The sequence below is a fragment of the Rhincodon typus genome, chromosome 18 (genome assembly GCF_021869965.1).
Source record: "Rhincodon typus isolate 14 chromosome 18, sRhiTyp1.1, whole genome shotgun sequence".
Classification (NCBI taxonomy): Eukaryota; Metazoa; Chordata; class Chondrichthyes; order Orectolobiformes; family Rhincodontidae; genus Rhincodon; species Rhincodon typus.
In genome coordinates, this window is record NC_063349.1 from 39,291,835 (window position 1) to 39,306,150 (window position 14,316).

The 14,316-nt window shown below is 39.4% G+C and overlaps 1 protein-coding gene across 1 annotated transcript in view; it reads left to right on the plus strand.

Annotated features, from left to right (window-relative positions):
- The window catches only part of lrriq1 (leucine-rich repeats and IQ motif containing 1), a 197,777-nt gene that overhangs the window by 4,570 nt on the left and 178,891 nt on the right, over window positions 1–14,316 (plus strand). Inside the window, exons 2-6 of the mRNA XM_048607661.1 lie at window positions 1,378–1,509; window positions 3,088–3,193; window positions 4,786–4,880; window positions 8,194–8,320; window positions 10,624–10,850. Coding sequence (XP_048463618.1) covers window positions 1,378–1,509; window positions 3,088–3,193; window positions 4,786–4,880; window positions 8,194–8,320; window positions 10,624–10,850 — 687 coding nt within the window. The remainder of the gene's footprint in view (window positions 1–1,377; window positions 1,510–3,087; window positions 3,194–4,785; window positions 4,881–8,193; window positions 8,321–10,623; window positions 10,851–14,316) is intronic.

A 14,316-nucleotide genomic window follows, 5' to 3' on the forward strand; every position in this document is an offset into this window, starting at 1 on the left:
CTCCTATGATGCTGCTTGGCCTGCTGTGTTCATCCAGCCCTGCACCTCACTGCAATACAGACTTGCTGCCATATTTGAGCATGAGGTGAGCCTTCAACCACATACCTACATATCTGTGTGATCACTAAGACCACCTATTTCCATGTCCATAACGTCACTTATCTCTTCCGCCACTTGAAACTCTCACCCATTCCTTTTTTACTTCTAGACTTAATAATAACAAACTCTTGGTTAGCATCCTATATTCCAGTTTCTCTTGTTGTTGTCTTGCATTGTACCATGTGCTGTTCACATTCACCTGTCTGCTTGCTGATTTACCTGGGTCCTGGTTAAACGCTGCCTCAGTTTTCAAATGCCTATCCATGTTTTCGCATCTTTTACACCTTGATCCCTCCCTACCTATGTAAGCTCCCATAACCCTCTGAGATATCTGTGTTGCTTTAATTCCAGCCTCTTAAGCATCCCAGTTTTAATTGCTCCATTTTGATTGGCCATCAGCTGCTTCATAAGCTTTTGACTTTCTTTCCTAAATCCTTTCATTTATTTTCCTTCTTTTACAATATTCTGCAAAACATATCTCCTTGACAAAGCTTCTCGCCATCTGCCCAAATATCTTCTGTATCTCAACATCTTATTCTGTTTTGTTTTAAAGTTCTTGTGAAGTGCCCTGGAATATTTTGTTACATTTAAGACATGTCTAATCAGAATAAGTTGTGTTTTTGATGTAAAATGTAAGCTAATACATGACAACTAAGAGGAAGAAAACACCAGAGAGGGATAGACACCAAGACGTGAAAGCAGAAAGAAACCAGAACTAAAGAGAGAGATGTAGAGTTAGAGAATTAAGTTAATTGTTGCTGGTTTGGATCTAATGTTATCTACCTAATATCATTCTGACTGCTATGCATAACTCCAGGAGGAGTTCATGAAAAAGGCCCACTGTCACCTTCCCATAACTTCTAGAGGAGGTTATTGTGGTATTGTCACTGTTACCACATTGAATAAAATATTTAGGAGAGATGTACCCACATATAGATGAGTGTCAAATACCATTCAGAAAATACTGAACTGTTTATGGAGATCTTTTTTGAAGTTACAAAGCAATGGTGCAATACCTGGTACGTAGCATGCCACCCTATCCCAATCCTGCACTACAATCAGATTATTGTCAGACCTCCTTATTATCTTTGCTATTTCACCATCTGCTTCTGTACACCCATCCCTGTTCCTCACTCTCTGTGTTGCTATGGTGTTATGTGACACTGTTAGTGAACAATGGTCTTGTACCAGATAGTCACTTTTGTTTGCTGTAACTGCCAGTTCACATTTATTACCAACAGATAGTTAATGTTCAAATACTCTATTTTCTTTAAATAGGAAATAATGGATGAAGACAAACTGATTGAAGAAGCAGTTGAAGCTGAATTAAGACAAATCAACATTTCCCCATCAGAAGTAGATGAACTGGAGGAACAACCTGAAGAAGAGATTCTTGTTGAATCAGATTATGTGAGCTTAAATTTGTGACAAACTTATATTTAAATGTTAAATCATTAACTTTCAACCCGCTTTGTAATGTACGGTGTCACATTTTGCTTTTTGCATCATGTTATCTATAATGAGAATACATTCCATTATTTGCAAAGTATGTATTTAGTATATCTATTATAAAACAAGGAGAATGATGAGTTTGCAGTTTTTTGCAAATCTAAATGTGCTTTGCCAAAGAAGGCATTAAAATGTGAGTGCACAGGATAAATGAATAGTTTTTGCATAATATGCCAATAAATTCTGTGAAAAACTGAATGATTTCAGTCAGAAATATGTATTTTCTTTGCATAGTAGGCTTGCTTACAATGTCTTAGTTTAAAGAAATGTTAATTTTATCTTCTGTTTATTTGTGACAGATTTACTGATGTAATTCTAATGAGACATTATATGGGAATAACTGAAATCACATTTCAAAAGGTCATAAACAGTTAGGAGTAATTTTGACTCCATTAATCTCAATTGAAATGAAAATCATGGGAGCTGTTTAACATGTTGCCAAACCAACAGACTGCAGTTTAAAACATTGTGCAAAGCTAAATTCACCCCCATTAAATAAAATTTGAGAGCAAGTAGTTGAGCCATTCCTATAGTGGTCGTTTGCAAAAGAAATTCAGTCAATTGATCACAATCAAGCAGTTTAAAAAAGAAACTTGTTCTCATCAAAGGTGAACATCAAAAAGGATACCGCTTAATGCTGGGCATCTTCTTAGAATAAGGAAGCAGATTCATCCTTTTGATTCAGTGAATTGCTAAATTTCACTTGTAGGCTGACTGAAAGGAGATCACATCTGTACTGCATTTTTTTGTAATTGATTCAAATTGCAATAAAGTGGATTGGAAATAGGGTAGCTGACTAAATTTTCAGAAATGGAAAATTTGAGGAAACTCAACAACTGAAAAAAAAAGGAATGGGATCAAAAATATGTGCCTGTTTAACTTCATTCTAAACAGATAAATCAGTAAAGTTAATAGCTGTTGATTTGTACAGAACTGAAGTATCCAGTTAATAATTCCCATCTGCTATTATTTCTCTTTTATGGTTGTATTTGATGATACAAATCAACATAGTTTTAAAAAATAAATAAATAAATAAAATTGGAGAGTCATGTTGCATTGGATTATGAATCAAGGAATCCCTACAGCGTGGAAACAGGCCATTCAGCCCAACAAGTCCTCACCGCCCCTCCGAAGAGCATCCCACCCAGACCCATTCCCCTATCCCTGATTTCCTATGTCTAAGCCACCTAACCTAAACATTCCTGGGCACTACGGGCAATTTAGCATGGCAAATCCACTTACCCTGCACATCTTTGGATTGTGGGAGGAGACCGGAGCACCAGGAGGAAACCCACTCAGACACGGGGAGAATGTGCAAACTCCACACAGACAGATGTCCAAGGCTGGAAACAAACCCAGGTGGCACTGTGAGGCAGCAGGGCTAACCACTGAGCTACCGTGCTGCCCATGCTGCTGACTATTTAAATATTTTAGATTAATGTAATTTAAGTAAATTTGATAACTGAACTTTTGTTTTAGGCCTCAGATGAATTACCCAAATCTGTCCTTTACTACCTGGAGCATATTAAACAAAGAACTGAAAATGTTGAAAAGCTGATTCTCCAGGACCTGGAGCAACCTGAGTGTAAGTAAATTGATGTAAAACTGCCAAAACCCATCCCATGCTTTATCAGTTTGAAAAGGCCGTAACTGTATTGGAAAAGTTCTTGAGAAATATAAAAAAAAACTTTATTTGCAATAACAGTGCAATTGCTACTTTTAGGGTTTGACAAATGGCAACTTTCTAAATAAGAACATGGGTTAAAAAATATTTTGTTTAATTTCATTTGAAGATGCATGAAATTGCATTTATTGATTGGAGGAAGGATTAATACATTTGAATTAAAAAATATAAGGAAAGACGTCTGTGCTTCTTTCACACTCCCAGGTTTTGTTTTCTTAACAGAAGAAACATTTTACAACATGATGCAATTCTATGGTTCCATTTATAAAACAGTGGAATCGCTTTTAATTAATTGGGCACATTCAGCAGTAGTTTAATGAAGGAGCTGAATTTTGTGTAATCCAGAAACTCTGGCTGACACTGTAGGAAGAAATGAATAGCTTGTAAGAATTTTTCCCTTTCTACAAGTACATGTTTTATTTGTCAAATTTGGTTGAAACTGTGCGGGAATTAATTTGAAGTTTATTGTTTATCATTAATTTTACTCATTGTCATTTCATCTTTTTCTTTTAAGTGTATTGTGTTATCCTTTAATTGCTACGAGGCTGGGAAGATAATGCTAGATTCCTGTCTTTTCATAGACTCCAAATGGAAATTCTTGTATGTAAGGATTATGAGTTTATGAATATTCCAAATTCAACTGATTCTGCCATTTGGTACCAGAAGCCTTTCTTTATTTATTGTTTCATGTATTAAAGCCTGATCACAACAGCATCATTTAACTACATTAACTACCTGAGTAAGATGATGGACATGCACCAAATCATTGATGATTGTAGATGGGATAGCTTCATATTGTGTCCTTAGGTTAATGAATGAAGAGACCATTTTGTGAGAGGAAAATTCTAATGCCATATATGAAGTGGTTGTCAGGAGTTTCTGTGAGTTCTTGTTTTTTTGAATTTCTGCCTCTTGCTAAATCGTTGCAATCACTGATCATGATGGTTAGTAATGTACTTTCTTTTATTGCCTCAGGTATAACAATTGATGCTTAACATTTCATATCATGCTTGAAATGGAACTCTGGGGATTTTAATGGTCATCTGGCTCTGGCTACTTTGCCAAATGTATCAGTTTTCCATGATGTGCATGTGCCTGAGCCAGCAAAGTCATCAATGTACGATGAGTGCCAACATATATACAAGTCTTACCATTGAGATGACTGTGCATTTGAGATTTGGTCAAAATTGGCAAAAGCTGTGTGATATATAGGTGTGTTTAATGAAATCAAAGTTAATATTTAATATAGCCCTTTAACCTTTGAGTGAAATACCAGTCTATCAATGCTACAAGACTGCAATAGAGACATTTGAATTTAACTTGCATTAATTGTCTACAACATATTATTGTTAATAAAGCATACTGTTTCGGCTCTTTCAATGCCTCAAATCTATTGTCATCTGGAGACTTGTTGAGAACCTCATGTCATCTCTTCAGGAAGACCTGATATGTCAATCAGACAGTATGTTCTTAGAGATATTTTGGTTTTGCAGATGCTGTTTATCCTGAACGCAGTTATCCTGAAACAGAAATGTTGATGGAATTAGCTGCTGAGTTTGGGGAGGATCATTTGAAGCTGAAAGAGAGGGTAATACCATTTTTTAATTTCATACTTTAAAAAATCTCCAAATATGAACTTGCTTTTGTGTTTGCTAGGGGATCTACAGTATGATTATTGTATCTTTTGATTTTATTTATACTTGAAGATTACATATCAATCACTGCTGTTCTTCTGTGCCGAGAGATGTGGGGTAAAGTTACCTCAGATGAGGATGTGAAGGTCTTCTGTTAAGTTTGACTAGTAAATTACTTTCAACTTTATTGTATTTACTACGGTGAAAGATGGATCTGATCTGGAGTTTGTCATTAATTGTAGTAATTTGACACTCAGATGCTGGGGATGTTTCAATCTTTGGTAGGGATTTAAACCAGGTGGTAGCAGGATCAGCTGCCTGTATACTCCACCTGATTTCAGGCAGAACTTTTAATGGGTGACCAATCTGGTCCTGTTCAATTCACAACCCTGCCAAACTTGATAATTCCTTACATTTTCCAATTTCTGGAATTACATATGGTCTTGTATAACTGCATGCATGGATTGCTACAGTTGGAATATTTTTTCATTGATCCTACAATGTGGAAACAGACCATTCAGCCCAACAAGTCCACACAACCTCTCCAGAGTGTATCCCTTGCAGACTCACCTCTCTACTCTATCCCCGTAACATTGCATTTTCCCCTGGCTAATCCACCTAACCTACATATCCTGTACACTAGGGACAATTTAGCATGGCCAATCTACCTAATCTGCACATCTTTGGACTGAGGGAGGAAACCGGAGCACCCAGAGGAAACCTACACAAATGCTGCGTGAATGTGCAAACTCCATACAGACAGTTACCCAAGGCTGGAATTGAACCTAGGTCCCTGGCACTATGAGGCAGCGGTGCTAACCACTGAGCCACCATGCCACTTTCTGTTCATAATACAGGGTTTGCTCTGCGAATGTGTCAATCATACAGTGCTGCATGCAAAGTGATCTTGATCATTTAGGTCAATGGGCTGAGGAGTGGCAGCTGGAGTTTAATTTGGATAAATGTGAGGTATTGCATTTTGGTGAAATAAACAAGGACAGGGCTTATACAATTAATGGTAGTGGGTAGAACAGAGAGATCTAGTGGTTCAGATATATAATTCTTTGAAATTTGCGTCAAGATGGATGGGGTGGTTAAGAAGGTGTTTAGCACACTTGCCTTCATTGCTCAGTCCTTTGAGTATAGGAATTGAGACGTCATGTTGAAGTTATGCAGGACGTTTGTGAGGCCTCTCCTCGAGTATTGTGTGCAGTTCTGGTTGCCCTGCTATAGGATGGACATTATTAAATTGGACAGGGTTCAGAAAAAATTTACCAGGGCGTTTCTGGGAATGGAGGGTTTGAGTTATAAAAATAGGCTGGATGGGCTGGAATTTGTATCACTGGATCCTAGGAGGTTGAGGTTTATAAAATCATGAGGGGCATAGATAAGGTGAATAGCAAGGGTCTTTTCCCTTGGGTGGAGGAGGTCAAAATAGGCGGCATAGTTTTAAGGTGAGAGGAGAAAATTTTAAAAAGGACATTAATGGCAGCTTTTTTTACACAGAGAGTGGTTTGTGTACGGAGTGAACTACCAGGGGAAGTGGTAGATGCAGGTACAGTTACAACTGTTTAAAAGACATTTGGATGGGTACATGAATAGGAAAGATTTGGAGGAGTATTGGCCAAATGCAAGCAAGTGGGACTAGTTTAGTTTGGAAACATGGTCGGCATGGACGACTTGGACCAAAGAATCTGTTTCCATGCTGTACGACTCTATGACTGTATGATTGGGTAATTTCTGTTTTATTTGATCACTGTTACAAGAAGGCTAAATATTTACGCTGGTCAAAGCATGAAAAGAACTAGATATACTCTCAACTACCTGAATTTTTGCTATGAAGCAGATGCGCTCTGTGCAGTGGAAGTGGCGGATGAGACCCAGAGTTCCATGACCTGACCCTGAACATGACATTTTTGTGGGAGTAGGTTTAGGGTGTCAAGGTACGCATATAAATCAGGCTACCCAATTAAATGATCAACCGTTTCCAGTTAAAGTGAATATTGGCAAACTTGTAGTGTGGCACCTGACATGTACAAAGCAGAAGAGGTCAGAACAGGTCTGTTTGTGGATTTCCTCAGATAACCAGGCAACCTCTTTGAAGAGGTAAGGTTTGGGGTCTGCTCAATAAAAGTCACGGGAGTTAATCAGTAATAGGGAAGCTGGAGAAGTGAATTGTTGGGACTGGGGTATCATGCTGTAATACAGAGGGAATGATAAATGTGAATGAGGACACTCAACACGTAAATCATAGAATCCCTACAGTGCAGAAAGAGGCCATTCAGCCCATTGAGTCTGCACCGACCCTCAGAACAACATCCCACCCACACCCAACACCCTACCCTATTCTCGTAACCCCACATTTACGATGGCTAACACACCCAGCTGATACATCCCTGGCCAGTATGGAACGTTTTAGCATGGCAAATCTATTTAACCCATACATCTTTGAATTGTGGTATGAAATTAGAACACCTGGCGGAAACCCACACAGACACAGGGAGAATGTGTAAACTTCGCACAGTCGCCCAGGGCTGAAATTGAACTTGGGTCCCTGGTGCTGTAAGGCAGCAGTGCTAACCACTGAGCCACCGTGTTGCCTAAGGGGAAGATAAAGGGGGAAGATAGTGCATTGGAGCATATGGGTTGCTTTTGGGGGTTTCATTGATGCTCACAACCACATTGGCTTTGAAAGGTGAAAGCAACATTGTGAATAACTGGCATAATTAAGCTGTAAGGCCAGGGCTCTGTAATATTGGGAAATGAAGACATATATCAGTGAGTTAGGTGTGAGATGCTGCAATGACAATGAAAAGTACATGCAACAGACAAGGGAGCAGTAGAAGCAACCTATTAGTTGGACCCAATCTTGGTGAAGAAATCCGAGAGCTCTTTTCACTTGTCTTTGTCAGTGAAGTTGGAATAAGTTCAGAGAAGATGGGTTTAAGGAAATGGTTTGTTCTGGAGAAAATAAGATGGAGATTAACTTGGGGTGCAAGATGTTCCTGCCGTATTGCACTATTTTGACAGCAGTATGTGCATTCGAAGTGAATGGATGGTGAAGGACAATATGCAAATGAAATATGCAGTTGTTGAAATGATCTCAAAGTCTGTTCTTTTGGGTGCCTAAGATTATGCTGCAAGAAGAATGTAATAATATGCTTGAAATCTGCTAAGTGGTTTAAACTTCAGAATGTTGGTATTATACTTTAATTTATCGTAGCAAAATCAGTGGACCTAAATACAACTTTTCATTGGTTTCTTTAGATACTGGCCCAAATTGAAGAAGAAGAAGAACAAAGGATACAGACTCATGTAGAACCTCAACAGAATATGAGCCCCAGTGTTCAGGTAGAGACAGCCAATCAGAGTGTGGAGAATGAGCCAATGTCAGGTAAATTTTAAAGTAATACTTTTAATGTAATACTTAAGTCAGGGCTTCCCAAACTATTGGTTGCGACACCCAGTGGGTCAGGCAGCCAAAGGTTTGAGATCATGATGGGCAATGCACCAATGGCTGCCATGAAACTCCGACCAAGTCGCAACAGTCATGAGGTCCCTTTAAATCTTGCATTCTTTTTTGTAGAAGAAATAGCTTATTTGCCTGATCTTTGCAGGTCAGAATCCTGTCCAAAAAAACTTTTTCAGCAAGGTCAGAGGTTTTAGTTGAAAAACCCTGTTGTTTAAACAGATAACCCCAGCAACCCCATGCCCGACCCCGCATCACCAAACCCCACGTCCCACCCTCCCCCGTTGCTGTCACAAGCACCTCCGCCACTGCGTCAGCAAATGTAATGTGAGCATTAACCCCTTCAGAATCATTACCTTTGACGGCAAGTCATATCTAAATTGTGTTCTATTAATACACAAATAGTAGTATGTGGAAATACTAAATACTTTGAAGCACTGTAAGTGGATTCAATTATCCCAAGTCCGTTAAGACATTCTGTATTTTTACAGTTGTAATCTCTGCAGTCAGAATTCCAAAATATTCAAGTCTGAAAGGACAAAAGTTTGGATCATTGGTGTGCTGTTGATTGAGAGATGGTGAAGAAGCATGTGACAGACCCCTGGAAATTGAGGCCACAGAAACCTTCAGTGCGACAGGCACAAGACCTTCCTCTGTCATGTATATCATTATTCCTCTTGAAATTTGGAGCTTTTGCCAGGATTGCCTCTTGGAGATGGTACACCCTTTGGTCAGGGTAATATCTCCTCCTCCTTCCTGCTGCTTTGTCATGAAACTGCTTGCAGTTGGCTGGAAACGTGACTCTGCCTGCCCTTCCTCTACTGCTTGTTTGTGCCTATCTTGTTCCAAGCTTCTTCTTTGACTGCACACTTTTCTTCCAGTGGGTCTGACCAGCTGTCTTTCTTGACTACCCAAATTGAGGAATCATTGAATCATTCAACTAAGCCTCGAGACTGGTAGTCCATAGCGTAACCAATATACACCAGGCTACAGCCAGCTTTACAAACCCACCCCCAAACAGGACCCAGCCATCCATCTCCACTCCGACCCATTCACCAATGTTTGCTGGCCCTTTCAATTAATTTCTAACATTAACTTCTCGTGTTTTAAACTAATGCATTATCTCATTGTGAGAAATCAGACAGGTTTTCTGGAACTCCAAATACACTGCATAATATATAACACTATGAGCGGTGGTTGTATGCGATTACAAAAGACAGATGATAAGGGCAAGAAAGCTTAAAATTGTCATAGTTGTTGGATAGCACTAGTACAAGTATGCTCGGCAAGTGCTCCACTATGAGGATCTTTTATTGCCCACCCGTTTTCATTATTTTACAGCCTTTCAAAAAAAAATATTGTTCGTATGCTGCATTTATTTCTGTGTGCCAGGGATTTTCAAAATAAATACTCATTTACACAATATGGATGTTGTTGGCAAAGCCAGCATTTGATGATCATCGCTTGCTGCCCTTGAGAAGATGGGGTAGGCTGCCTTCTTGAACCGTTACAGCCCGGTGCTTTTAGAGTGGGAGTTCCAGTATTTACACTTTCGTGCTGTTCGCATGTGTCTGCTGCTCTTGTCCTTCAATACAGTGGGGTGTTTAAATGCTGCTGCCAAACGTGAGTTGGTGCAGTACATCTTTCATATAATACATGCTACTGCCATCATTCTTCGTTGGTGGAGGGAGTGAATGTTGAAGGTGGCAGATGGGGTGCTGCTCCAAGTAAGTTGCTTTGACCACGATGATGCCAAGCTTCTTGAATGTTATTGATATTTCTTATTTTGTTTTTCACCCTCCCCTTCTATTTGTACAATAAGTTCAATTAAAAGAACTCATTTATCAATCAATTTCTAGACCTGATGAGAATTTAAACTTAAAACGATGACCCATCTTTTTGCACGACAGGCAAGCCTGGTGTGATTTTCTAGCATCTCTGTTCTTTTTTATTACAATTTTCTAGCATTTGCAATTTGTTGTAAAAATAAATATTACCTTGGTAAGAACATAAGATCAGATTTACTAAGTGCCTTCATCAACAGAATCTATCCATTTATATTGTGGAAATATGAATTTTTAACTACCAGATTATCCTACCATTGAGACCCCTGCCTGTAATATATCGGCTGCAAATTCAACTTCTATTGTTACCCTGCAATGGAGGTGGTGAAATTGAGCAGGAAAACAAACCCACATTCTGATAAGTACTCATTTATTTTGATTTAGATAATGAAGAGACGATAGCTCGTGAGTGCGAAGAGGTGGAGGAACGTTGTCAGCTGTCGCTGCAGCAATGGGAAATAGAACAAGAAACATTGCAGAAAACAAAGCTGGCAGAGCTAATGGAATGGAAGAAACGAGAGAAGGAGCTGGCAGTGGAGGAAGAGGAAAGAGCCAAGAGTAGACAGCAACAATTTGAAGAAAAACTAGAGAAACTGGCACAGGAAAGGCAGGTAAGTGTTGGACTAAATTTAATGAGATGACAGTACTGCATTGCAGTAAATTTACTACTTTGAATGTTTTTCTTGTTTCGTTGTAACATTCCAGTGCTACAGATAAGAGAGCTAATAGCAGGTACTTCTATACAATGCTGGAAGTGTTCATCCCAAATTATCTTTATTATAACCCTGTCACTCCCAAGAGTTTGCAGAAAGAACTGGCTAAGAAAAATGGTTTTTGCAGCCACCTTCCAGTGATTCAGAGGACATGGGTCCAAATGGCGGAATCTGGTAGCCACTAAATAAAGAGTATGAGATAGATCATAAGACCATGAGACACAGGAGCAGAAATTAGGCTGTTCAGCCCATTGAGTCTGCTCCGCCATTCATTCATGGCTGAGAAGTTTCTCAACCCCATTCTCCTGCTTTCTTCCCATAATCTTTGATCCCATTGACATTCAGGAACCTATCTATTTCTGTCTTAAATATACTCAATGACCTGACTTCCACAGCATTCTGTGACAATAAATTCCATAGATTCACCACTGTCTGGCAGAAGACATTTTTCCTCATCTCTGTTCTAAAGGGTCTTCCATTTACTCTAAAGCTGTTGCCTCGGGTCCTAGTCTGTCCTGCTAATGGAAACATCTTCCTAGCGTCCACTTTGTTCAGGCTGTTCAGTATTCTGTAAGTTTCAATTAGATCCCCCCTCATCCTTCTAAATTCCATCCAGTATAAACCTAGAGTCCTCAAACATTCCTCATATGTACATTTTAAATATGTACATTTTTCTTTTAAAGAGGATAAGATAAAATCCATTGTATTAACTGTATATCAAGTAATCTTAAAACATAAACATAAAACAGACATACAATGGGGAGGTGGAAAGTGAAGGGAGAAAGCAGAGACAGCAAGCAGGAGTTTCAAAGATTTTTTTAGGTTTTATTATAGTTGTAATTTGGAATCTGTGTTCATGATTATCTCTTATAAAGTAAAGGCTTAAGCAGTTATACTTCCTGGCCTGGAACAGCCACTTAGGCAAGCTGTTAGAAGTGTTTCTGTGAACTTTGTACCTAGCGAATGAACTGCAACACTAACCCATTTTTTAGTTCTGAAATGCGCTTAAAAAGAATGGTGGGACCAGGAGCATTTGATGGTCATGCTTGAATGCTGCTGATCAATAAAGCAATAGCAAATTACTGATGCTGGAATCTGAACAGCAGGTCAGGCAGCAGCCATGGAGAGAAAGAAAGCTAATGCTTCGAGTCTAGATGACTCTTCATCAGAGCTGAAGTGAAGTGTAGAGGGGGCACCATTTATGCAGTGCAGGGGCTGCGTTGGAGTGCATCTCATCTCCAAACTAGGCGCTTTACAACCTTCGGGGCTCGATATTGAGTTCAACACCTTCAAATTGTGAAGCCATTCTTTCCCTTACTTTTAGCTTTGCTTGTTAAATTCTCTGTCACACTCTCTCTCCTCTTCCCCACCCACAGTGGAACTGTCTGTTTTATCCAGTCTGGCAGTTAGACACAGCATTGTTGTGCCATTCTCATATTCCGATCACTTAATCTGAACTATCAAAATCATTTCTCCCCCAGCGCTTCAACCACGCCCCCAACCCCCATCTCCGTATTGCATAAATGCTGCTCCCTCCACACTTCACTTCAGATCTGATGAAGAGTCATCCAGATTTGAAATGTTAGCTTGCTTTCTCTCCATGGATACTGTCTGACCTGCTATGATCTCCAGCATTTTTGTTTTCAGCAGAAGTCGGGACTTGGCAACATGGACAGGGGTTATTGGTAGTCAGTGGCTGAATCCCCATAACAAGTTGGATAGCAACTGGTTAAATGCATTCGGTTAGCTCACTTGGCTGGATGGCTGGTTGGCGATATGCAGTGATGTCAACAGCGTGTGTTCAGTTCCCACACCGGTTGAGGTTACCATGAAGAGCTCTCCTTCTTGACATCTTTCCTTGACTGAGGTGTGGTGACCCTCAGGTTAAACCACCAGCAGTTGTCTCTCTCTAGTGAGAGAGCAGCCCTATGGTGCAGTAAGACTATGACAATCTTACCTTTTCCTTGACTTGTTGAGTCAAGTTTGAAGTAAGTTAATGTTATTTTCAATCTCTTGTGGTGAAAATAGAAATACTATCAGCAGCTAACAATGGAATTGAGAATAACAAATAAGGTGGGCACCTGTCTATTGGGGTCCAAGGCAAGTTGGAAAGCTGGATCCAAATTATCTCACAAATAAGAGGCAAAGGGTGATGGTTGAAGGTTGTTTTTGTATTGGAAGCCTGTGACCAGTGGTGTACCACAGGGATTGGTGCTGGGACCCTTGCTGTTTGTTATATACATTAACGACTTGGATATGAATGTAGAAGATATAATTAATAAGTTTGCGGATGACTCGTGTGACAATGCTGTCATTTTAAGAGGTTATTTTGTCCTGTTTTTTTTGAAGAGAGGTTGTAAGGCAGAGGTACCCATCTGTGTCTAAGAAAGTAAACAATTGCTGAGGTGTTGGGGTGTTTTTTTTAAGGTGGAACAATGGAAGCAGCCTGGGTGTGGCCAGCTCCCATAGACCAGGCTTTCTAGCTTTTTTTTAAGGTTTTAGATTTAGTTTTAAACAGAAGCCTTTGAGTCTCAAAAGAGTTGGAAGCTTCAGTGAATGTCTCCTAGTTGCTACATTTTCTGAATTTTGTCCTGAAGTTTTTTTCCTCGTAGATTGGAGAACTGCATGTGAGAATCTGTATCGGAATGTACTTTTTTTGCCAAGGGGTATATTTATGGGATTTTACTATATTGGAACAGTTAATTAGTAATAGGTACTGTATGTATTATTCAGTTAAGTTTTCCAATCGTTAAGTTACTCTAAATTTCTCTTTCTTTTGTTTGTATTTTTACTACAGTGTTTAAATAAATTGTGTTTTGCTTAACATCGAGTCATTTGACCAATCACATCACATCTGGAACATGGCACTTCACATCTATCTTTAAAATAACAAACAATTAGGGTCTAGGCTCCCTTCTTAAAATGTGTTGAGGGTATCTGGTCTGGTCCATAACACATGAAATTGGGGGTATTGTTGATAGTGAGGATGGTCTCAGGCTGCTGTCTGATATTGATCAACTGGTAAAATGGGTACAGCAATGGCAGATGAAATTTGATACCAATAAGTGTGAGGTGATGCATTATTGGCGGTCTAATAAGGCTCAGATATATGCGATGCATGGGACGTTCCTAAGAAGTACTGACAAATGAAGGGACCTTGGTGTACATGTCCATAGATCTCTGAAAATGTCAGTATAGGCAAATAGGGTGGTGAAGAAGGCACATGGGATGCTTGCCTTCATTAGCTGTGGCATAGAATATAAAAGCAAAGGAGTCTTGTTACAACTTTATAAAATGTTAGTGAGGCCATGGACGGAATACTGTGTGCTGTCCTGGTCACCTCACTATCGGAAGGATGTGATTG